The sequence below is a fragment of the Eptatretus burgeri genome, chromosome 21, assembly GCF_056783735.1.
Source record: "Eptatretus burgeri isolate ZD-2024b chromosome 21, Ebu_testis_v1, whole genome shotgun sequence".
Taxonomy (NCBI): Eukaryota; Metazoa; Chordata; class Myxini; order Myxiniformes; family Myxinidae; genus Eptatretus; species Eptatretus burgeri.
In genome coordinates, this window is record NC_140981.1 from 2,519,725 (window position 1) to 2,543,078 (window position 23,354).

General features: G+C 48.0%; 2 protein-coding genes and 1 non-coding gene across 19 annotated transcripts in view; all 3 read right to left on the reverse strand.

The window, feature by feature from the left end:
• LOC147008195 (tubulin alpha chain-like) overlaps positions 1 to 9,157 on the reverse strand; it is a 36,009-nt gene extending 26,852 nt beyond the window's left edge. For 3 of the 13 annotated variants that reach the window (XR_015053640.1, XR_015053639.1, XM_085865629.1), the window contains exons 1-2: positions 8,085 to 9,043; positions 2,645 to 2,793 (exon numbers count right to left, since the gene is read on the reverse strand). Coding sequence is in view for 7 of the 13 variants with exons in the window: in XM_085865629.1 (XP_085721755.1) it covers positions 2,645 to 2,793; positions 8,085 to 8,229 (294 nt within the window). In the remaining 6 variants the exon portion in view is untranslated. Of the gene's footprint in view, positions 1 to 1,267; positions 1,587 to 1,689; positions 2,371 to 2,644; positions 2,794 to 5,120; positions 6,570 to 8,084 lie in introns of those variants that run through there. The other 10 variants (XR_015053643.1, XR_015053644.1, XR_015053641.1 and 7 more) reach the window with 7 other exon arrangements.
• Positions 2,661 to 23,354, reverse strand: part of LOC147008196 (RNA polymerase-associated protein CTR9 homolog) — a 36,665-nt gene continuing 15,971 nt past the window's right edge. For 2 of the 5 annotated variants that reach the window (XM_085865625.1, XM_085865626.1), the window contains 14 exons: positions 23,125 to 23,253; positions 22,306 to 22,489; positions 21,889 to 21,977; positions 21,543 to 21,728; positions 20,642 to 20,729; positions 19,630 to 19,778; positions 19,314 to 19,430; positions 19,038 to 19,183; positions 18,712 to 18,783; positions 12,826 to 12,961; positions 12,117 to 12,257; positions 11,799 to 11,920; positions 11,484 to 11,556; positions 9,779 to 10,086 (listed from right to left, as the gene is read on the reverse strand). In XM_085865625.1, coding sequence (XP_085721751.1) covers positions 10,057 to 10,086; positions 11,484 to 11,556; positions 11,799 to 11,920; positions 12,117 to 12,257; positions 12,826 to 12,961; positions 18,712 to 18,783; positions 19,038 to 19,183; positions 19,314 to 19,430; positions 19,630 to 19,778; positions 20,642 to 20,729; positions 21,543 to 21,728; positions 21,889 to 21,977; positions 22,306 to 22,489; positions 23,125 to 23,253 — 1,662 coding nt within the window. In that variant the 3' untranslated portion in view covers positions 9,779 to 10,056. Of the gene's footprint in view, positions 2,794 to 9,778; positions 10,087 to 11,483; positions 11,557 to 11,798; positions 11,921 to 12,116; positions 12,258 to 12,743; positions 12,962 to 18,711; positions 18,784 to 19,037; positions 19,184 to 19,313; positions 19,431 to 19,629; positions 19,779 to 20,641; positions 20,730 to 21,542; positions 21,729 to 21,888; positions 21,978 to 22,305; positions 22,490 to 23,124; positions 23,254 to 23,354 lie in introns of those variants that run through there. The other 3 variants (XR_015053637.1, XR_015053638.1, XM_085865628.1) reach the window with 3 other exon arrangements.
• On the reverse strand, positions 8,521 to 8,593 carry TRNAR-ACG (transfer RNA arginine (anticodon ACG)). Its single transcript has one exon. It is a non-coding gene; the product is annotated as a tRNA-Arg (tRNA).

Sequence of the window (23,354 nt, forward strand, 5' to 3'; positions counted from 1 at the left end):
AGTCATGGTGTGTACAAGCAAGTCATGCTTTGTAAGAGAGTCTTGGTGTGTACAAGTATGTCATGGTGTGTACTATTGAGTCATGCTGCGTACAAGTGAGTCATGTTGTGTACGAGTGAATCGTGCTGTGTATAAAGGAGTTATGCTGTGTAAAAGCAAGTCGTGCCGTGTACGAGTGGGTCCTGCTGTGAACGAGAGTCCTGCTGTGCACAAGAGACGTGTTCTACACAAGCGAGTCGTGCTGTGTACGAGTGAGTCATGCTGTGTACAAGCAAGATGTGCTGTGTACGAGAGTCCTGCTGTGCACAAGAGACGTGTTCTACACAAGCGAGTGGTGCTGTGTACGAGTGAGTCATGCTGTGTACAAGCAAGACGTGCTGTGTAGCCCCAGTGGTGAGACACGTCCTAATTGTAAATTTGTTAATTAAATAAAACAATGAAACATCAGTACTCTGAACAACAGTACTCACAGGTAACTTACCTGTTTATAAACATTCTTCAGATCCAGTCGCAACGAAAACAGCATCAGCGACGATCTTTGAAGAAGAAGAGGAGCACCGATGACGTCAGAGTGCCGATGACCTCATATTGGGAGGTGATGACGTCTCAAAAAGTTTAAATTTTTTTCGCTGAGCGGTTTCGGAGAAACCGCTGTCAAATTTTTTCCTTTAATCCAATTTGGCTACCGTACCATGTAACCTATGACGTCAGAATTATCATTAAAATCTTCTCCATCCGGAGTCCCTCATGTGTTTAATGTTCTGCATCGATCGGACAAACCGTTGCAGAGAAAAAACGTTTTTTAAGGAAAAATATGTCGATGCGGACACACTGACGCAGACACACAAACATGGGCGTCGCGATGGTGTCGCGTCGTCTTCAGGGCGACATTAATTAAACACGTCTGTTAATTAAACACGGACACGCACGATTCGGGTGATGAGCGCAATCAATGAGGCCGCGAATACGTCTAGTGACTGCTCGGTGGTTACTGGAGAACGTGCGTCCGTTCGACTGGCTTGATGGTCCCACTGGGCGTGGTGTTGTGGTGGACAGGCCACATGGTCCGAACCCTGACGGCTGACTCAGGCGACCGCTGCGACCGCTTTACGGCGGTTCGTCGGGATTCGAGCCGGGAAACCAGACGAACCCGACGGTTGTAACAACATCAATCATATTCTCCATAACTGAATACCTCCAAGTTAACTACCAGGTAAAAATCTCCAAAATTCAGGTCAGTGAAGTTTAATGTACAATGAATAAATACAGGGCTTAGAGAGCTGAACCAACCAGAACTCGTCTCCATCCTCCCCCTCTCCATCAACCAAGTCGGCTCCGACCTCCTCGTAGTCCTTCTCCAGCGCGGAGAGGTCCTCCCGTGCCTCCGCGAACTCTTCCTCCTCCATTCCTTCCCCAACATACCAGTGCACAAAGGCACGTTTGGCGTCCATCAGGTCGAACTTGTGATCGAGCCGTGCCCAGGCTTCCGCGATGGCAGTCGTATTGCTCAACGTGCACACGGCCCGCTGGACCTTGGCGAGATCGGCTCCAGGTACCACGGTCGGAGGCTGGTAGTTTATGCCGACCTGGAAAGAAGACAAACAATGACTAATGAGTGAGGACAATGATACGTCGGACATTACCGAACACGACCCTAATGGTTTACCTGCATCCGGAGACCGGACGTACCTTGAAGCCGGTAGGAGACCAATCCACAAATTGGATGGAGCGCTTGGTTTTGATGGTCGAAATGGCGCCGTTCACGTCCTTGGGCACGACATCTCCACGGTACAGCATACAGCATGCCATGGACTTACCGTGCCAAGGGTCACACTTCACCATCTGATTGGCGGGCTCGAAACACGCGCTGGTGATCTCGGACACCGACAGCTGCTCGTAGAAGGCCTTCTCTGCAGAGATAATTGGTGCGTACGTGGTCAATGGGAAGTGGATCCGTGGGAAGGGCACCAGGTTCGTCTGGAACTCGCACAGATCGACATTGAGTGCACCGTTGAAGCGTAACGAGGCGGTGACGGACGAGATGACCTGCGCCATAAGGCGGTTCAGGTTCGAGTAGCTCGGACGCTCTACGTCCAAGTTGCGACGACACATGTCGTAGATGGCCTCGTTCTCCACCATGAAGGCGCAATCTGAATGCTCCAGCGTTGTGTGGGTCGTCAAAATGGAGTTGTACGGCTCGACCACAGCGGTGGACACTTGAGGCGCCGGGTACACGGAGAACTCCAGCTTGGACTTCTTGCCGTAATTGAGGGAGAGGCGCTCCATAAGCAGGGAGGTAAAACCGGAACCCGTGCCTCCTCCGAAAGAGTGGAAGATCAGGAAACCCTGCAGGCCTGTGCACTGGTCCACCTCGGATTGAGTTAAGACCAGGTCATTGATCACAGCTATTTGTACTGAGGGGAGTGATTCCGTGACAATGATAGACCTACACGAGGCACTTTAATACTTTGTGATCCTCTTGGTAGAGCAGTGATGTTTGTGTATGTCGGAGGTTCTTGAGACCTTCTCTGGACTCGGACATCATTGCTGTACCAACAGGAGGGCACAAAGTCCCTCTCACTCCAGATTAAATAAATAAAATGTTGAGAGGTTCCTTTGAAAAAGTAATTCATTCCTCGTGTACCTGCTTACGGACGCGGTCTTCAACCAGGTCCACAATCTCCCTTCCAATGGTGTAGTGGCCCCGTGCGTAGTTGTTGGCTGCATCGTCTTTACCCGAAATGAGTTGCTCGGGATGGAAGAATTGTCTATAAGTACCGGTGTGCACTTCATCTAAAAAATGGGACAACCTCAACATTAGGATGAAGGTAAGTTTAAGGTGAAGGTGAGTTCAGGGTGAAGGTGAGTTCAGGGTGAAGGTGAGTGCAAGGTGAAGGTGAGTTCAGCATGAAGATGAGTTCAGGGTGAAGGTGAGTTGGTGAAGGTGAGTTCAGGGTGAAGGTAAGTTGAGGGTGAAGGTGAGTTCAGGGAGAAGGTGAGTTCTGGATGAAGGTAAGTTGAGGGTGAAGGTGAGTTCAGGGTGAAGGTGAGTGCAAGGTGAAGGTGAGTTCAGGGTGAAGGTGAGTTGGTGAAGGTGAGTGCAAGGTGAAGGTGAGTTGAGGGTGAAGGTGAGTTGAGGGTGAAGGTGAGATCAGGGTGAAGGTGAGTTCAGGGTGAAGGTGAGTTCAGGGTGAAGGTAAGTTGAGGGTGAAGGTGAGTTCAGGATGAAGGTAAGTTGAGGGTGAAGGTGAGTTCAGGGTGAAGGTAACTTGAGGGTGAAGGTGAGTTCAGGGTGAAGGTAACTTGAGGGTGAAGGTGAGTTCAGGGTGAAGGTGAGTTCAGGGTGAAGGTAAGTTGAGGGTTAAGGTGAGTTACTTCACAAACCGGAAGTTTATGGAGACGAGTAAAGGGGAAGAAAGGAAGAAGAAAGGAGCCACCCACACCCAACACCTTCACACCAGCTCTCACACATCACCTATAAACCAGCACTCACACATCACCTACACACCAGCACTCACATCACCTATAAACCAGCACTCACACATCACCTACACACCAGCACTCACATCACCTATAAACCAACACTCACACATCACCTACAAACCAGCACTCACACATCACCTATAAACCAGAACTCACACATCACCTATAAACCAGCACTCACACATCACCTACACACCAGCACTCACACATCACCTACACACCACAACTCACACATCACCTATAAACCAGCACTCACACATCACCTATAAACCAGCACTCCCACATCACCTACACACCACAACTCACACATCACCTATAAACCAGCACTCACACATCACCTATAAACCAGAACTCACACATCACCTACACACCAGCACTCACACATCACCTACAAACCAGCACTCACACATCACCTATAAACCAGCACTCACACATCACCTATAAACCAGCACTCACACATCACGTATAAACCAGCACTCACACATCACCTATAAACCAGAACTCACACATCACCTACACACCAGCACTCACACATCACCTATAAACCAGAACTCACACATCCCCTACACACCAGCACCCACACATCACCTACAAACCAGCACTCGCACATCACCTATAAACCAGCACTCACACATCACCTATAAACCAGCACTCGCACATCACCTATAAACCAGCACTCACACATCACCTATAAACCAGAACTCACACATCACCTACACACCAGCACTCACACATCACCTACAAACCAGCACTCACACATCACCTATAAACCAGCACTCACACATCACCTATAAACCAGCACTCACACATCACCTACAAACCAGCACTCACACATCACCTATAAACCAGCACTCACACATCACCTATAAACCAGAACTCACACATCTCCATCCACAGATTGTTCAGAGTATAAGTTCGAACTGAAGACATTTCAATTCCCGGTAACAGTTTATAAATGTTTTTACTAATCAAACCAAACATGAATTACCAATCAAACCAAACATTAATTACTAATCAAACCAAATATTAATTAACTAATCAAACCAAACATGAATGACTCTTCAAACCAAACATTAATTACAAATCAAACCAAACATTAATTACTCATCTAACCAAACATTAATTACTAATTAAACCAAACATTAATTACTAATCAAACCAAATATTAATTACGAATCAAACGAAATATTAATTACTTATCAAACCAAACATGAATTAATCTTCAAACCAAACATGAATTACTAATCAAACCAAACATTAATTACTAAACAAACCAAACATTAATGACTAATCAAACCAAACATTAATTACGAATCAAACCAAACATTAATTACTAATCAAACCAAACATTAATTACTAATCAAACCAAACATTAATTACTAAACAAACCAAACATTAATTACTAATCAAACCAAACATTAATTACAAATCAAACCAACCATGAATTACTAATCAAACCAAACATTAATTACTAATCAAACCAAACATTAATTACTTATCAAACCAAACATTAATTACTAATCAAACCAAACATTAATTACTAATCTAACCAAACATTAATTACTAATCTAACCAAACATTAATTACTAATCAAACCAAACATTAATTACTAATCAAACCAAACATTAATTACTAACCGTCTCCACGGCTCGAACTCCCCATCACCTCACAGACACCACGGGTACAGAGGGAACGGATAACCCAGTACGTATTAAATAGACGAACTTATCAAGCACTGAAAATCGGAATGTAAATCCAGATGGTGAAGCGACGATTCAAACCAAGTAAACTCAACCAAACAATCCACCAAACTCACCATGTTGGGCTTTCGTCGTTTAAACAAAACCAGCAACAACCGTTAACCGTCCGGGATTCTTCTTCAACAACAAAACCAGCAACAGCCGTTAACTGTCCGGGATTCTTCTTCTTCAACAACAAAATCAGCAACAGCCATTAACTGTCCGGGATTCTTCTTCTTCAACAACAAAACCAGCAACAGCCGTTAACTGTCCGGGATTCGACTTCTTCAAAAACCATCACCCGACGAGTCAGTGACGTCACGCCGCGGCGCCCAATCAGCGAGAGAGGAAAATGTTTCACTCTTAAAACCAGTTTGTTAAAACTACTGAAACGTTTTATTATAAACACAAGTAGAAACCACAAGGGCACTCGGTGGAATTTCATTATGTAATAAGCAGCATGTGGTGCTAGTTACATCATTTTCTGGGAGCGTGGCTGTGCTGCTGATGCAGTGCCCCCAGTGTTACAATGAAGCTGGTACTCATTTTGCCGACCTTGGAAGGATGGCAGGCTGAGTCAACCCCACCTGGTGTTGTTTAACGGCTGGACGGGGACTCGAACTCAAGACCCTCAGATCTTAAGCCAGTCACTTTAACTGTTGAGCCCCCATCAGGTTTCAGGGAAGAGAACGACGTCTGAAGTTGTGGAACTCCAACTCCCCACTGTTCAAATCCCACGTCCTTACACCGAGTGTGGGGTCTCCTTTGGGGGTCTTGATCGGGTGAGAAAACAGTAAAGATTTGACATCAGAATCAATGATGGATTCCATGACTTCTCTTGTTCAGTAATGGGAAGAACACTCTCTCGCCGGGCGTTGGTGTCGGATCGGTGTTTGAACCCTTCTCGTGGACCGGAGTGGTGCTTGCTGGTTTCCATGCAGAGGAGAGGAGGCTAAAGGAGGAGGACACACTGAACATGGAGGATGGAGGGGAAGCAAGAAGAGGATTTGAGAACATGGGTACACTGATGTTATGTGGGACCATCACCGAAACAGTTTGGAGGTTGGACAGAACCTTCTCTACCTCATCGGATGAGGACACACAGACCAGGAGACATTGGGTACGACCGACGTCCGTGGCAAGATGGACACACAATGGGAGGGGTTGGGTGCACCATACTTGGAGGTAAATAGAGAGTTTAGATATTCTGAATTGTCGGCGCACAAGGTGAACAGAAACGACAAGAAATTGTTGTCCCAAGCATCCCAAGACCCTCAGCTCGGACAAGCTGGCCGAGGGCATCCCATGATCCTCAGCTCGCACAAACTGGCCGAGGGCATCCCATGATCCTCAGCTCGCACAAACTGGCCGAGGGCATCCCATGATCCTCAGCTCGCACAAACTGGCCGAGGGCATCCCAAGATCCTCAGCTCGCACAAGCTGGCCGAGGGCATCCCAAGATCCTCAGCTCGCACAAACTGGCCGAGGGCATCCCATGATCCTCAGCTCGCACAAGCTGGCCGAGGGCATCCCAAGACCCTCACCTCGCACAAGCTGGCCGAGGGCATCCCAAGATCCTCAGCTCGCACAAACTGGCCGAGGGCATCCCATGATCCTCAGCTCGCACAAGCTGGCCGAGGGCATCCCAAGATCCTCAGCTCGCACAAGCTGGCCGAGGGCATCCCAAGATCCTCAGCTCGCACAAGCTGGCCGAGGGCATCCCATGATCCTCAGCTCGCACAAGCTGGCCGAGGGCATCCCAAGACCCTCACCTCGCACAAGCTGGCCGAGGGCATCCCAAGATCCTCAGCTCGCACAAGCTGGCCGAGGGCATCCCATGATCCTCACCTCGCACAAACTGGCTGAGGGCATCCTATGATCCTCAGCTCGGACAAACTGGCCGAGGGCATCCCAATACCCTCAGTTCGCACAAGCTGGCCGAGCGCATCCCAAGATCCTCAGCTGGCACAAGCTGGCTGAGCGCATCCCAAGATCCTCAGCTCGCACAAACTGGCCGAGGGCATCCCAAGACCCTCAGCTCCTACAAGCTGGCCGAGGGCATCCCAAGACCCTCAGTTCGAACCTGTTGATGAGGAACGGCTGGCTTGACAAGCGCTAGCTCGCTGCTTGGTAACCGAATACACTCCTCCAGGTCCAGGTGTATCAGTGTGTGTGTGTGTGTGTGTGTGTGTGTGTGTGTGTGTGTGTGTGTGTGTGTGTGTGTGTGTGTGTGTGTGTGTGTGTGTGTGTGTGTGTGTGAATCCTTGTGAGTGGAATTGAAGGGAAACATTAGGTTTTTAAGTCGATCATACTTTCCATTCAATGAGGGTTTAGATATCAGCCTGGTGTTGCTTTAGTGGTTAAGGTGGCTGGCTTGGGATCCTCTGGGTCCTGAGTTCGAGTCCTGTTGGCCACTGAATCAACACCAGGTGGGGTTGACTCAGCCAGTCATCTTTTTGGGGTCAGGAAAATGAGTACAAGTGCACTGGTATAGGGGCACAGCATCAGCGGCACAATTGTGCCCCAACAAAATGACAACCACCTGGCAGCCAAGCTGCCATACGCAAGAAGAAGAAGAAGAAGAAGAAGAAGAAGAAGAAGAAGAAGAAGAAGAAGAAGAAGAAGAAGAAGAAGAAGAAGGGGGTTTTGACCACACAATCAACGGGTCTGTGGGTTTTCAGAAACAAGACGGGTCAAGACGGAGAGCAGTGTGAACACGTTACCCCGTCTCCATGGCAACCAAACATAATTGAAAATCATTCCAAACAGGAATCTTACTGTTTGTAACGACGTCATAATGGACACATAACAATGACGTCAAAAATTGAACTTTTTTCCCCTAAAACACTCCCCGGCACTCACTGATGAACCTCAGAAAGTTTGACGAAGATCCGATTGGCCATCTCTGAGAACAGCGATACATACGGCACGCAGACACAGAGACAGACAGACAGACACACAGACAGATTAACGTCTCGTTTATCGTCGAGATAACTGTTAACCACATCACTGGTTAAATTCGAACATGGAAACAATCAACCTGTACTGTCACACAAGGAGCTTCAACACAGGAGGACATCTGATCAATCAAACATTGTGCAATGGTTGCCAACCCATGGTTGTTTGTCCGTGCTCTCTCCTTTACAAATACTGAGCATCGCGCAATGAAAGTAAGAAAACGAACCATTTTTTAAAAAATTTAATACGTATGACTCAGCCGTGGTTCGTAACCACCGACCTCCCAGACTCAGAGCGGACCCTCCATCCATGACACCACCAAGTGTGGTTAAAAACAAAACGACCGTGACAGGACTCGAACCTGCAATCTCCTGATCCGTAGTCAGATGCCCTATCCATTAGGCCACACGACCCTGAAACTGCACCCACAACAACCCAGGAATGTTCTCTTCGATCTACAATGGACTAATTTGTTTAATTTTAATTCCTCGTTTTAATATTAATACTGATTATAAAAAACATGTTTAAACGTTTCACTCTCACTCGAACACCTCGTCCGGATGAATGACACACTGGGAACGTTGGTGACGACCGATGAACCCACGAGCCATTTCAAACAATCTGGCCTCATCTGTCACCATAGCAACAAGCAGGGTCTTGTTCACCACCTGTACCGTTTCATCACAAACCGAAGGTGGACAGATCTCTCACATTTCGTTGTGAAATCCTGGGTTTGTGTAATTCAAACAACTACCCTGAACGTTCTTCAAAGGTTCACCATACTTTGAAAATAAATCACAAAATTCAAGGAAATTCCCTTTAAATTTCACTACGTTTCCCTCGTGGTGTCCACGAACAGGTGATTCGAGGTTTGAGAGGAACTTGGCAATCTCATCAACCTTTACCTGGTTCTCTCAAACGTGCTTTTGTCCCTTTCCGAAAGCTTCACCGACACTGACCCCGTTTCTTCTCTCCGTTTGAAGCACCTGGTGTCACTTTGTCTGCGCGTTTCTATCTACACAGGTTGTACATGTCAGCCAATGAGAGCGGTGAGGTGCTTGTAGTTTTCGACAGCCTGCCGGGTCCACCCCGGTCCTGAAGGAAGAGCGGATGGTTCGACTGCAAATGTCGTGGGGTCTGCAAAGTCATCGGGTGGGGGTCATCTCGATGAACTCCCCAGGCCACATTGTTGTCGGGCTTGGGGGTGCGCGCGGGACATGTGCTCGTCTCACTTTGTAGGAGTTGGAGAAAGCATGGGGGTCGGGATCTGTCCACATCGGTGGAGGAGTCACCAACGAGTCACGTGGTGCTTGACCGGTCGAACTGACTGGTCGTTGGTTTCCATGAAAGGTTGTGCAAGGACCTCGACGTCCAAGTTCTCCACGACAAGGCCCTCGGAGGAAAGTCTGTTGTTGTCTCTGGACAGAGAGAACTGTGTCTCACCAAAAACATGCAAATAAGATGAACCATCAGCCTGCTGACCAGATTGAGGTGATGTTTTGTCCTGCTGGATTGTGTTGTCTTTCCATGACGTATTTCGATGACGTCACATTATCAGCCAAAGTCGGATTTATCTTGGAAATGGCTCAGACATTCGGAAAAAAAGGAATCGTACCCTTTATTTTATTTTTAATGTTCACATTTAAGTTCATCATCAGCGTCATCAGTTTCATGTTCACATTTGAAGAGTTTAAGTTCACCATCAGTATCCAGGATGGTGATTAAACTGGATCAGGGTAAAGGTAAGAAGTCCCGAGTGCACGGATGCGAGACCCTCTCACGGAACAGCGAAGGAAGAATCTTGTCTTGTGCTCGTGCTGGTTGAGTCTCTCTCGGTGTCGGAGATCTCGTGCTGCGTTGTCGCGCTCGCGGTGATTCACTTCTTCGGGTCGAAGGTCAGCAATTTCTGGAACAAAAGGATTAAATTAATTGTATGAGTTTCCCACGTGATAACGGGATGGGTTTTTGGGGGTATGTGGTGGGGGGATACAGAAATATATAGTCTAATCAGTCAAAAGCAAGTTAGGAGGTTGGCTTAACGGTGAGGTGGCTGGTTTAAGATCCTAGGGTCTTGAGTTCAAGCCCCTGTTGGGCTGTTGGAATCACACCAGGTGCGGATGATTCAGCCTGTCATCCAGTGCACTGTTAACAGGGGCATTACATCAGCGGCCAATGATGCCTTGTGCCGCACATGAAGGAGGACAGCCAACGGCAGTGAAGATGTGTCCCATATGCTCGCAGTGGTCGTGGGTGGACGTCATATATTCCACTGTGTATTTCACATTTAAGTAGGTCATCCAGTCATCAGGCCTGTCCAACCCGTTCGTGAAAGACTTGGGTCAAAGACGTTTCGTGACTCATTATGAGTGAGTGGTCAGAAAGAGCTTTATACGTCGGAAACATGGAGGTACGGAAGGACGGAAGTCCGAGTCTTCAGGTCCTTGGTGCTTCCAGTCTTGCTCTATGGATGTGAGACTTGGACTCTGACCAGGGATCTGAGACAGAGACTTCACTCCTTTGGTACCAAGTCTCTTCGGAGAATCCTTGGCTATCGCTGGTCGGACTTTGTGTCCAACGAGTGGTTGCTGAGAGAGACTCAAATGAGATTTGTTACCTGCATAGTCCGTGAGCATCAGCTACGGCTGTACGGACATGTGACTCGTTTTCCTGATGCTGATCCTGCTCATCAGACTCTCTCAGCGAGGGAGTCTCGTGAGTGGAGGAGGCCAATGGACCGACCACGTGCCTCATGGTCATGTGTTCTGCCTCTGATTGGGCCAGGCATCTGCCAGATGGAGGATGGCCAGACGGAGGCCCCTGTTGTACCGGTGGAAAGTGGACGCAGCGACGCGCTGCTCCGGCGCATCTTCCCATACTTGACGTGACCTGACAGGTACACAAACCTTATCACTTTATTACTTGTCACGTGTTTGACTACGGTGATGACCTCGTTGCTGTAACTTTTTAAATACCCCCGAAACACAATCGTGATAACGAGCACCTGCTGTTCAACATGTTAACAGGTATCACAAAACGAACTAGAAGGGGCACTCAGTGGAGTGCGTACCTTTACGATGATCAGGCAATGCCTGATCCACGAGAACATATCGGGCCCAAACAAAAACACATGCAGAAAGGGGTGAAAACATAACCTCCTTCACCTCGGGTGGCGGAGATGATGATCCACAAAACGATGTAGGGGTAATCAAAACAAATAAATAAATCGAGGAAGTGCACAACGGGCTTTCGTCCCCAGGTGATCGATACCTGCCTGATGTTTCATGTGCGGGAGAAGACACCCACCTTGTTATGGCGACGGATAAACTTCAACTGCTTTTTGGCGGGAACATCGACATCGTCCGGCTCTTCTCGCCTCCTGGGAAGAAGAGAGGGAGTGAAGGAGTGGGAAAGAAAAAGGAAATTAGGTGAACAACAACGGTAGATGTATGAAGGATAAGGATGAGTGAGGAACGTAGGAAGAAGAGGAAAAACCGGTAAATAACGTGCGGTGTGCGAGAGAAGATTTGACTCCTCTTTATCAGCTCAACCTCGTCCTTCAATCAAAACAAGAAAACTCTTCCCATCGATTCCTTCCTCATATCCAAATGATTCACTCACCTCTTTCCCTTCTGCATCCTCTTCCCTGGTCTAACTCCTCGTTGAGGTGATTCTTCCTCTTCCCGCTCTCTTCCACTCGCCCTTCCAGCCTTCTTCCCCCTCTTCTTTGTACTTGCGCGTTGCTGTTGTCACGTGATCGGAGATGAAAAGGTTAAAGGCACCGATTGGTGGAAGTGTGACACACGTGTGAAGCTAATTGGGTGCAGGTTGTCATATCTAAAGAAGCGATGCACTTTTACAGGTGGACTGTCGTCACCTGAACGCAAAGAACATGTGTTTGATGAACCACGTGACACCCAACGGTTCCGCGGTGCTCACCTTTGCGTCTTTCTTGCACTCTCTCGCACCACCTGCTGCAATGACATCTTTCGCCATGATATTCTTTGCCTTCTTAACAAACTTTGCTCTCTGCCGCAGCTGCTTTTGCTGCTCCGCTGTTTCCCTCAGCGTCTTCGCTTCCTGCAAAATGTAACCACGCAGCAAGTCACGTGGGCTCACTATATCCTCCTTTTAAATAACGTTCTACCACCCAGAAGACTTCTGCCAGCGAGGAGAACTTCACATGAAATTTGGTCTTCCCTCCATCAGGAATCATCCACAGCACCACGCCTCTGCTCCATCCTGATGAGGTGCCCTTTTTCACCTCCAGCATCGTTAAAAAAACAACAAGTGAGAAATAACCACATTGTGGTCACAAACGGTGACACAAAAAAAACAAACCCGGGCAGTGTTTCGCCAGCAGAGGCCGACAGGTCTAATGTGTTGGAGTTCGGCCCACCAGAAAACCAATATGGCGGCCATATTATTTAGTCTGGGTGCGGTGATGGGTGGAGTCAAGCGACAGATGTGGGTGTGGTCCGGCAGCTGACCAACCAATGGGTGTACATTTCAAAAATCGAGCCCCAACAAAAACAACAGCAACAGCAGCACGGAGCTCTTGTCGACCTGCGACGTGTCGCCGGTAGAAACACGGTAAATCATTTCGCCGCCGGAGCAGCGATGCCATCCTCCGGGCTGCCAACCGCACCTGCTCCTGCTGCTTCCGCTTCCGCAGTTCTTCGTGATCGTGCCGACAACGCTCCTGCGCCGCTTCTTCTTCTTCATGACGGCGCCGCGCTCGAGTGACGTGGTACTCCGCCTGTCCAAGGAAGTCCGCACACAGCCTGGAATGAAACACGTGACGCATCGCGGGTGATGTCGTGACAAAAGGACAGACAATCAAGATCAAATCTTCATGGAAGTATTGTTACGGATTTGGAAGCCTCTTGCACACAGTCAGAAGTCCCAAAGTTTAGTTATTTCGTTAATTATATGTGTGTAGTTAGAATCCATCCCCTGTGTCGAACGGGAATTTTGTGTGTGCGCTGCGGGATTATTTTACAACAGCAGCACCGTCGCCTCGCTCCACCGACGCCATAATGCACGTGTCTCTGACTGCAGACGTGGGTGGGACCCCTCGCTCCAGAGCCCACGAGGACAAGGGCGCGCCCTTCGTCCAATCAGGAGGCTCATCGCCTCAGCTCCGACTCCGCCTCAGAAAGGTGGGAGTTGCCCCACCTACCGTGGGCCTGTCCAATGAGGGACGGCCAGTGAATGGCGCGATGCAACCGTCCAATCAGGAGGAGAGTGGCGAGGAAAGAAATCCCTCGCACCTCAAGACAGGCTGAGTGATCGGTGCATTCTGTCTGGCTGTCTGAGTCTGCCTTGCCTGGTGTCGTCTGATCAGTGGAAGCTTTTTCGGCCTTGATCGCCGGTCGCCTCGTCCGCCTTCGTGCTGGTTGGCGTCCGTCGCTCTTTCCCTCGTCCCTGGTGCTGCACTGTGGTGGTGGGTTCGAGTCCCGCTACCAGACAAGCTCGACCAGACCACACGAGGCGGACAGGTGCAAGTGTAGGCTCTTGCCCTCAGCTCACCTTCCCTCCCGAGCTGAAGGGCCAAATAAAGACCCGACGGGGTCCATTTCTTTTGGGTGTGTGTGTGTGTGTGTGTGTGTGTGTGTGTGTGTGTGTGTGTGTGTGTGTGTGTGTGTGTGTGTGTGTGTGTGTGTGTGTGGCGCCAGTCTCGAAGTAGCAATTGTTTAAGTGCCTTGTACATTGTAAATTGCATTTCTGAGAGTCAGTTTAACTCTGCTCTTTTTGTGCTCCCCTGCCCCATCTATCTATAATTCGAGCAATCTCTGTGTGTGTCTGTCTGTGTGTCTGCGACCGCTGTTTCTCGACAACCACTGGTCCGATCTAATTGAAACTTGCCAGGTATATTGCTGGGGCCCTGTGGATGTGCCTTTTCAAGGTTTGATATCAATCGGACAAGTGGTTCCCAAGTTATGGCCATTTATTTACCAAACCAATGAGAGGACACGGTGCTATGATGTTACGATTGACATCACAATTATTCTTCGGTTTATTTTTTTTTGCACGTATCACAATTGACGTCACAATTCTTCTTCTTCTTCGTTTGATATGACGTCACAATTGACGCTGGGGACCTGAGTGTGTGCCTTTTCAAGGTTTGATATCGTTCTTCTTCATCCGTTTCAGCTGTTTCCCAAGTGTTTCCCAAGTTATGGCCATTTATGAAACGGTTGGTCCGATCTCATTGAAACAATGCCCCAATCCAGTCGTCGTTTACGAGAGTGAAGGAACGAAGCTGCGCGTCATGCATGCGCAATGGAATCTAACGAAGCACGAGCTGCTCTCTTGACGCGATGCTACTCACGTGACAAGGCGTCATGCAGCTGAAACGGATGAAGAACGAACTGCTCGCTTGTCACGCCACGCACGTACGGCCACACATGTACGGGCACGCGAGAGCAAAGGAACGGCCTGTGTGGTTGTTGTTTCTGGCATGCGGGTGGAAAGTTGTTGTTTTTTTTGCACATACGGGCACGCACGTACTAGTTATAAACCCCCAATTGTTCAATGCACCAGCTCGTTGTCTGTCACTTTCTTTCATTGGTTGAGCACGGTGTGTGTTGGGAATTCGGGAGGCCGTGTGCCGTAATTGTTCATTTGGACCGACGGACTTTGGTAATTCCGCTCGGTTACACCGGACCGAGGTCGCTAGAGCGACCCCGTTCGACAGAGTCCATTGAGTGTGTGACTTCCCCGGTAATTTGACGACGTGGGTACTTAAGTATATTGAAATTTGGCTATTAACCCTACACCACGCCGGTAGAGAATTGGCGAGCACGGTCCTCAAGTGACCCGTGACCTTCAGAGTTGTCCGAAGGTTACGACTTTTTTTTTTTTTTGTATACCTTGGTCGAGGCTCGTATGAGAGCTAACACACAACTCACAGCAAGGAGGCATGAGACAAGAGGGGCGGGAGTGGAAGGGACAAAACATTGGGGAACAGACACAGGTGAACTGTGGAAGGGAGAGGGATGGGGATGGGACGGGGAACATGGCGAGGGGAAGATGGACATTAAAGGGACTTTCAGGAAGGAAAGCAGGAGAATTGAAGGATTGATTGTAATTCCGGGTGTTCGGTGGGAGACGGCTCGACTGCTCCACCTGGCTACCGACTACCGTTCCTGGCTACCGTTCCTCGCTACCGACCCCCGGCCCACAACAGTATTAGTGATTTAAACGTTTGTTTGTTTGTTTACTCCACTGCTGTGCAAAAGTCTTCGACACATTCAGGAGTTGAAATCAATGGATGTTTCGAGCTTCAACAATTTACCCAAAGCCTCCACTCGTGTTTCATGAAAACAACGTTGACTGTCATTGACACAGCTGAGTTTGGGTGACAAGAAACCGAGCTTGTCGTCGTTCAGCAATTTTTAATTCACAATTAACTGAATCTTCAAAAACTTGTGATTTCACAACTCGAAGCAATCGAGACACGAGCAGCGAATACGAAGTGTCGTCGTCGCGAATCCATCACATCAACCAATCAAATGGAAATGATGACTCGTTGTCAGGTGATCCTCATCATCAACATCAGGGCTGTGTTCCGTCAGCAAGCAGCTTGCTATTTCTTTCCAAGCGACTTGTTCCGCATGCTTAATTACGCTTGCAAAAATGGCCGCCGTAGTCGGACTCAAAACGACGCCACAACCAATGAAATGTTCAGAAGGGTACCCTTGTAACGTGGCATCATAATATTGTTGAAACGTGCATTTCATGCTTTTATTGTGACTTTAATTTTCATTCGAATTCTTCAAGATCTCCAAAAATACAACCCCCCCCCCCCGAAAAAAAAATATCACAATAGTAGGGTCAATATATAAACTTTGTGGGGGAATCCTCCTTCTGACTCTCCATTTATTACCTCCACCACCGATGAATGACCTGTAAACTTATATACAGGAGAGAAATCTATATATTACTGAAACTCTCATCTTGTACATATGTGTGTATGTATAGTATGTATATATGTATGAATGTATGTTCCCAAAATACAGCCAAAACGGTACAGGATAGCACAAAAATTTTCAGCCCACCTTACCCACCATTCTCCTGCGGTGTGCAGTATCAAGTTTCGTTAAAATCAGACAACGAAAAAAATTATAAAAAAATCAATTCCCGATTCAGTCAAGTACTCTTCGGGAGAATTTGATCAATGCAAACCTTAGCGGTATAGTTCGCTGGAACTATCTTTTTTTTTCTTGAAATGATTTTTTTTCATCAACCGAGCTGTCACAACGGGAACCCAACGGGTTTACGGGTCGTCTAGTATATTGTTACGGCTGTGGAAATTCGCATTACACCATAAAGGGCCCTCAGGTGAGATATCTCCATAGGTACATGTGTAGTTAGCCCAAACCCGTTGTGTCGATGGAATTTATGTGATCCATTCGGGCTGCGATCCTCCAGTTAGCCATTTTTCTGTTCTATCTTTTATTTCAAACAAACAGCATCTCAACAACCACGCCATCCCCATCACAGCGCCAACCACACTACAACCACGCCACCTCCACCATCTACGCAACCACATCTTCTCCACTACGTCCGCTTCATAACGTCAAACAAAGGTGCCAAGGAGGGAACTGCGAGGATGCGCGGGTTTCCCCTCCTGTTTCTCCCGTTTGACTTCCCCGCGCTTTGGAGTGGAGGAGGGGCGATGCAGGTCAAAGGTCAGAGGTCATGTAAGGGAGGGGTCTCATTTTGGGGGAATAATTCTCTGGCCCAGAGCCAAAAACTGACTCCCCCGGCCCCCGGACGGGGTGGGGTGGAGGGAGAGCGTGAGGGAACGTCCTTTTCGGGAACCCTCTCGAAGGAAGGTGGAGCCCCGCGCTATAAAAGACGGACACGGGCGGGGCGCTCTTGCGCCACTTCCTCTTCCCCCTCTTCCTTTTCGTCTTGGCTGGTGGTCTGGTTGGTCTTCGGTTGGTTTTTGTCGAGAGTTGGTCTTCGGGAAAAGGTCCTGCGCCCGTGGCTTGGCGAGCGGCCCTGTCACGAAGGCACGGACAGGAGACGCGGCAGCGCCCGTTGTGAGGTGGACCTGCGCGTCCGGACGGGGAGTGCCGGAGAGGGTTCGCCGGCCGCGAGAGAGGTCGGGGCCAGGCGCGACCACGCTGACGGTCGCGGGAGAGCGACTCACCAGCCATAAAAGGGAAGTCGCTACTTCTTTCTTTCTTTTCTTTGGGGTTTTTGTGTAAATCTCTATGAGTGGCGCCAGTCTGGCTCAAGTAGTATTGTTTTAAGTGTTGCCGTGTGTACGTGTATAGTCGGTTGTAGCTCTGCATTTGCTTCTATTGTTTTAACTGTTATATGTGCATTTTTGACTGTATGGCTGTATATACGTGCTTGTCTGTGTGTGTGTGTGTGAATAAAATGCTTGCTTGTTGAACTGTTCCCGCTCTGCTTCGTCTCCTTTCCTTTTTATTGACCCTCCATCTTGCATCACGTAAGGGGTTCGTAGTGGGGGCAACATCCCGGTAAATAATCGGAACCGTCAAGGCCGACGATAACACCGCTCGGTTATCACTGTAGCACAGAACGGACCGCTTAAGCAGTTCGTGTCCGGAGTCAGCCTGTGGCGTGGTACGATCGCCCGGTCGAAAATTCGCGCAGGTACTTAGGTAAATCGAATTTGGCGAGCAACCCTATCCTGCGCGGATGGGCAATTGGCACGATCGTGGTGAGGTTAAACCCCCACCCGTGACTAGCTCCCGGCGTTGTTCTGAGAGGGTCACGACTGAATTGTCCGTCCGGTGGGCGATGTGCCGCGATTCGAGTTACGTGGCCGTTCGCACGCCGGCGGGCACGAATTCGCAACAATATCACTAAAACGGAACCCAACTACGGAGCCGCAAATAAGTGACGGAATCAGTGAAAAACAACAGGCCAGGCAAGGATTTGCGGCTGGGATGAATCTGGTGAATGCGCGGCCTCGGGGTGAGTGTGATGGTCACGGCTGCAGTGCGGCAATGGTCGATGAGGCGCAAAAGGTGATCGAAGGCGATGTCCTCCCGACTCACTCTCCTCACAGCCCCCGAACTCGACCGGAACCCAACTGCAATGGACACAACTCGAAACGGAACTGAACTGAAACAAGATTTTCTCCAGCATATGGTTTCGTTTTAAACAAAGTGGTTTTAAACCTCCTCTAACCGCCAAAAAAAAGGTTAAACCATCGAGTCTGGGTTCAATTCCCGGCCCGAGTTACAAACTGCCGTCCTGGCGTTAAATGAAGAGGTGGATTCTAAATGCCTGTTCTCATTCGAAAGGGCCCAATCCACGTGAGTGCTGCGTCGGCGCCGGGCCATAAATGATGCAACCAACGGACGGATGGAACCGTGACCCAAATAGCACGTATTGGGTCGATTAAACTGGGTCATGTGTGTCAAGGTAAGAATCCTGTCGTTAAAAGTTCCCAGCCACAAGTACGACTGCAAGTAAATCTAACTTGTAGGACCAGGGCACATCATAAGTACACGTAAAAACGGACGCGAGGGGAAGGTGGACAAACCGGGCCTCAGCTGCAACCTTCACCAGATCAAACTTCTTTCTGTCGCCATATTCGCTCAAGTGTCCAAAATACCTGCGAGCAATCGAACTTGGATAAGTACCAATCAAACAACAAATATAACTAATATAAACACGGTATTACAATGGCACTGAACTGTGGGGAGAAAACAAAGGACACACCCAACTACTGTTATAACTCATTAATAGTCGAGTTGATGCTGCTGGTAAACTGGTAACTAATCCAACAATGACACTGCAGTTACTATATTACAGGCGATGTGGTAGTCGTAGCCGTCGCAGTAGTAGTGGTTGTGGTGGTGGCCGTACCTCTGTGCGAGCTTCAATTCTCTCACTGTACGCAGCATGACGCGCAGGCTCGTCTTCTCGTCCCACAGTGCATGCTTCGCCATTTTTTGTAGCACAACTGCAAGGTTGTGCAGGATGACCGACTCATATGGTGCTGCATGGAGGGCCTTGGGCGGGGGGGGGGGGGGGAGGGAAGAAACAAAGCAACAAATACCACGACAGTGGAGATTAAAAAAAATGAAACCGAAGGTACTCGGACTATGGAGACGACGGGCGAGGAGCAGCAGAGAGGTCCACCTTGAGGAGTGTTTGCTTGGCCGCCGAAAGACGTCCACATTTGACGTAAGCATGGGCCAGGTACAACATGATGTCAGGGTTCTGGTACTGGAAGAACCTCTTCATGCAGTTCTCGTACTGGAGATGAGAGAGAAGTGGAGCGATCATACAAACGGATGCTTGGTTATATTATCCCAATATAATCAAGGCATCGATGGAAGTGTGAAGAAGAATGAAAGTGACGGATGCAATTTCAGGAATCAAACATAAAAAGCTGGGGGGGAAGTAAGCGGAGTTAGGACCAGGTAAAGGTGAGCTCTGAAAGTGTAATACATACCATCTGCACAGCACAGGTGAATTGCTGTTGTTGCATGGCAATGTGCGCAAGGTTCAACCACACGTCACAGATGTCAGCCGTGGCTTCTCGAACCTCAGTAAACACATCCCTGGCTTCCTGTATGCAGCCCTTATGGGCAAGCACCGCACCTGTAATCAAGAGCAAGTCGGGACAGATTACACGAATAAAGTAAAACTCGCACATTAGTCGAAGTGTGATTGTGTTGAATCGTGGTGTTGTACTCCCTCAATCGTGGTGTTGTACTCCCTCAAATCTGGTTTAACGACTCGCCTTCACATGCCCCCCCCCTCTCTCCCCATCCAACCACAAACTTTCATCGCTTCGTCTCTGTCAGTTGGGCATGCTCATACAGCAACTCCTTCCTCCCAAGTTAACATTTCTCAATCTCGTCTCCCGGCTCACCTTCATCTGTTTCCCCCTTTTCTCTCGTCAACGGAACCACCTCCCAGAGTCCGTCCGATCTTGCTTTTCTTTCCATTGTTGTAAGTTGGTGACCCGCCAGGTTTAACCCTCACCCAAACCCTTTCCCCATCTAAAATTGTCCGGATTCCCCTTATTGTTGCCTATGCCATGCAGTCAACCTTCTTCTTCATTATGCTGTTTGTTTGACCCTTCTTGTGGTTCTGCCCCACTGTCCAGTTCCCATCCAAGTGTTACAAGTGCATCCGACCACATGACTACAATGTTGTGCGTATTTAATGGTCGTGCCTCGTGGAGGACGTTGATGAAACCTGGTGAGAAGTAGTTCAGCAATGGTCTACCTGAGCTGCACCACATTTGGTCATCGTTCCACAGCTGAAGTTGTGCTAAAACATCATTATAAAGTAGCAGCGGCTGTTGAATGATGAAGAAGATGGATATGTGAGTACCATTCGACGCGATAATTATGAAGGATTCCACACCGGGTCACCGCTCTCACACCTGTTCGATCACCACTCTTTCCACCTGCTCACAACTCTCACACCTGCTCACAACTCACATACGTGCTCACCGATGCCGTTGGCAGCATAAAGATTCTTGGGGTCGATCCTGAGGACATGTTTGTACAAGATCAGGGCTCGCTCATGGTACCTCCGCTCCTGCAGAAAGGACGACCTTCAAGGATAAGTAAACCAGAGAGTTCATGGAACACCTTACCCCGCACAGTCTTGAGATAAAGGTTTACAGGAAGGTTGTTTTCAACTCTTACTTTGCGTTTCCGAGCATGATCTGTTATTTCCTACGAGCCGCGATTTGGTCTGAATCTCGATATCCCTCAACGCTGAGAGTGTGAGCGGCAATTGTGATTGGTCGATATGGCGAAAGACTTTGTCCAAGTACTGCTGAACTGGATGTTTTTGGAATTGCCAACAAGGCGATTTGCGTTGTTCAGTTTTCAAGTAAAAACTGCAAATTCAATCTGAATAAATAAAAGTTTTTTTTAAGGCTGTCGGAAAAAAATAGAAATTCTGAAGTTTACCGCCTTTAAATAAACTATCGCCAACGGCACAATTATAATCCGAAACTATTTGCTGCAAGAAATTGAATCTGCAATTTTTTTTTTCTCACAAAATCAAACTCAAAGGATGCACTTGCTGCACAGCTCCACCTTCATTTGGTCGAAAAACATCCAAATTTGGGCAAAAGTATTGGGACAGCAACATTTGGGTACTTTGGCTTTCAACAAAGGATGGGCTGTTGGAATTAAACCCGAAAACAATTTGGAAAGTCTTCTGTTCACCTTCCTTTGTGCTTCACAGCAGCGGCACGAGGTATTTACTCGGAATTACATCAAGCCAGTAACGATGATGCTTTCAACAATCCGAAATGGAGCTGAACTCATTCACTGCGAAACACATCGCACGGTTCCATCAGCACTCCCACATCCCTCGATCCAATCTTTCCCATCAAACCTTGGCCTTGTCTTGTAGGCCGTGATTCAAGCTCTCCAGCCACACATTTCCCAGAGCCAGGATGGAGTACGTATCATTCTTGGTGGGTGCCTGCTTCAGGATTCTTTCAAACTTGGCCTGGGCAGGTCCCCACTCCTGTTTGACCATGTGCAGGTTCGCAATGAGGGTCCAGGTGTCTGGATGACTCTGTGATTTATTGGGTTTTGAAGATGACGTTTACAGGTTAAGATACAACGACTTTGCAGGACCGGAATCGCAAAAACAAAACACATTCTTAGTCCTTGCTTTGAAGGAAAAGGTCGATACTTCGTGAAATGGTGAAAATGGAGAACGAGTTCGTAATCACCGGATTGACGTGGAGAGCCTCTTTAAACCAATCAGATGCTTCGTAGTAATTACCCTTCTCTCTTTCCAAGCAACCCAAACGCAAGTAACCTGCACGGAAAGCAAGAAAAGCAACTCATAAACCGTTTTTTACGAGGTAATCAAACAACACAACAACTAAACACACTCACTGATAAAAAAATTAACAAATGGTGTCAGAAGTGGGATGCAATGGGAAGGTAAAAAGCTCATCCCTCCTCCCCCCACCCGACCCGACCATGAAGGAAAAACAAAACTCAGCACAGATGTTCGTCCTTCGCCACATTCCTTCTGGACAGTCATACGTTTTCCCTTCAGTGGACGAGATTCCACAAATCATTTAAATCTGGATTATTGTTTTAAAATGGAAAACGATTCCCTCCTCCACCCCAACACTTACAATCCACGTAGCTTGGATGTTTCCACAATATCTCTTTATACAACGACTCCGCATTTTTATTTTCGTTCCTCTCTTCGTAAAGACGTGCCAAGTTGTACATTATTGTCACAGACACAGAGTGTTGATGCCCCTCGGCCTGTTTTGCCTCTCCTCGTTCACACTCGAGGGCTGCCGTATAACATTTCTACAAAAAGAAAAACTTTTTTTTTAAAAAAAAAGGGAAGGAGAAGACGAGGAAATAAATAAATAAAACCATCCCATCATCAGGTAATCACATCTGAGTCGAGTTGGTGCACAAATCGACAAACCGCGATGTCTGAATAAGTTCTGATGATGTGTCATTGGCAGCAACTAATGAACCTAAAATATTATTTAAAAGTCAAACAAAAATCATTAAAAGTTTGTGAAAAGCAGTTTGTGTTGCAGATAGTAAAAGGGATAAAATTATTTTAGTTACAATTTTAGTAATTAAATAAAAAAACAAAAAAACATTGAGTTTCTTCACAAGGAACTCCAAGGAATTAGGAGGCCCATCAAGCTCGGCCCATCAAGCCTGTGCAAAGGTTACCAACCGATGGTTGTGTTGTCCGTGCTCCATCCTTTTAAAATGCTGAGTATGAAGCAAGGAAGCAGCACGTACCATTTTTCAAGTCTTTGGTATGACTCGGACGGGGTTCGAACCCCCCGCCTTCCAGACTCGGAGAGGACGAAGGAAGAATTGATTCGAAAGAAACATTTTTGAAAAAAAGTTTCCTCGAAGAAAAGATGAAAGGAAGCAAAGGAGAGAATGTCTTGCATAAGTGTCGAGTGGTTGGTTACCTGGGCTTCACACAGGTTCCCCAGATGGTAATGAAGCACTCCGACATTGTTGAGGATCACTGGAGGAACTTCTGATCGGACCTTCTCTTTCAGTATCCGCGTCACTGTACCGTAAGCACAAAGTGCTTCCTGGATCGGCACAATGTTAACGAGAGGTTTTTAATTTTAAAACGGTTCATTTCAAACGATGATTCACACCTCCGATGATGATTCAGACCCTCATCATGAGG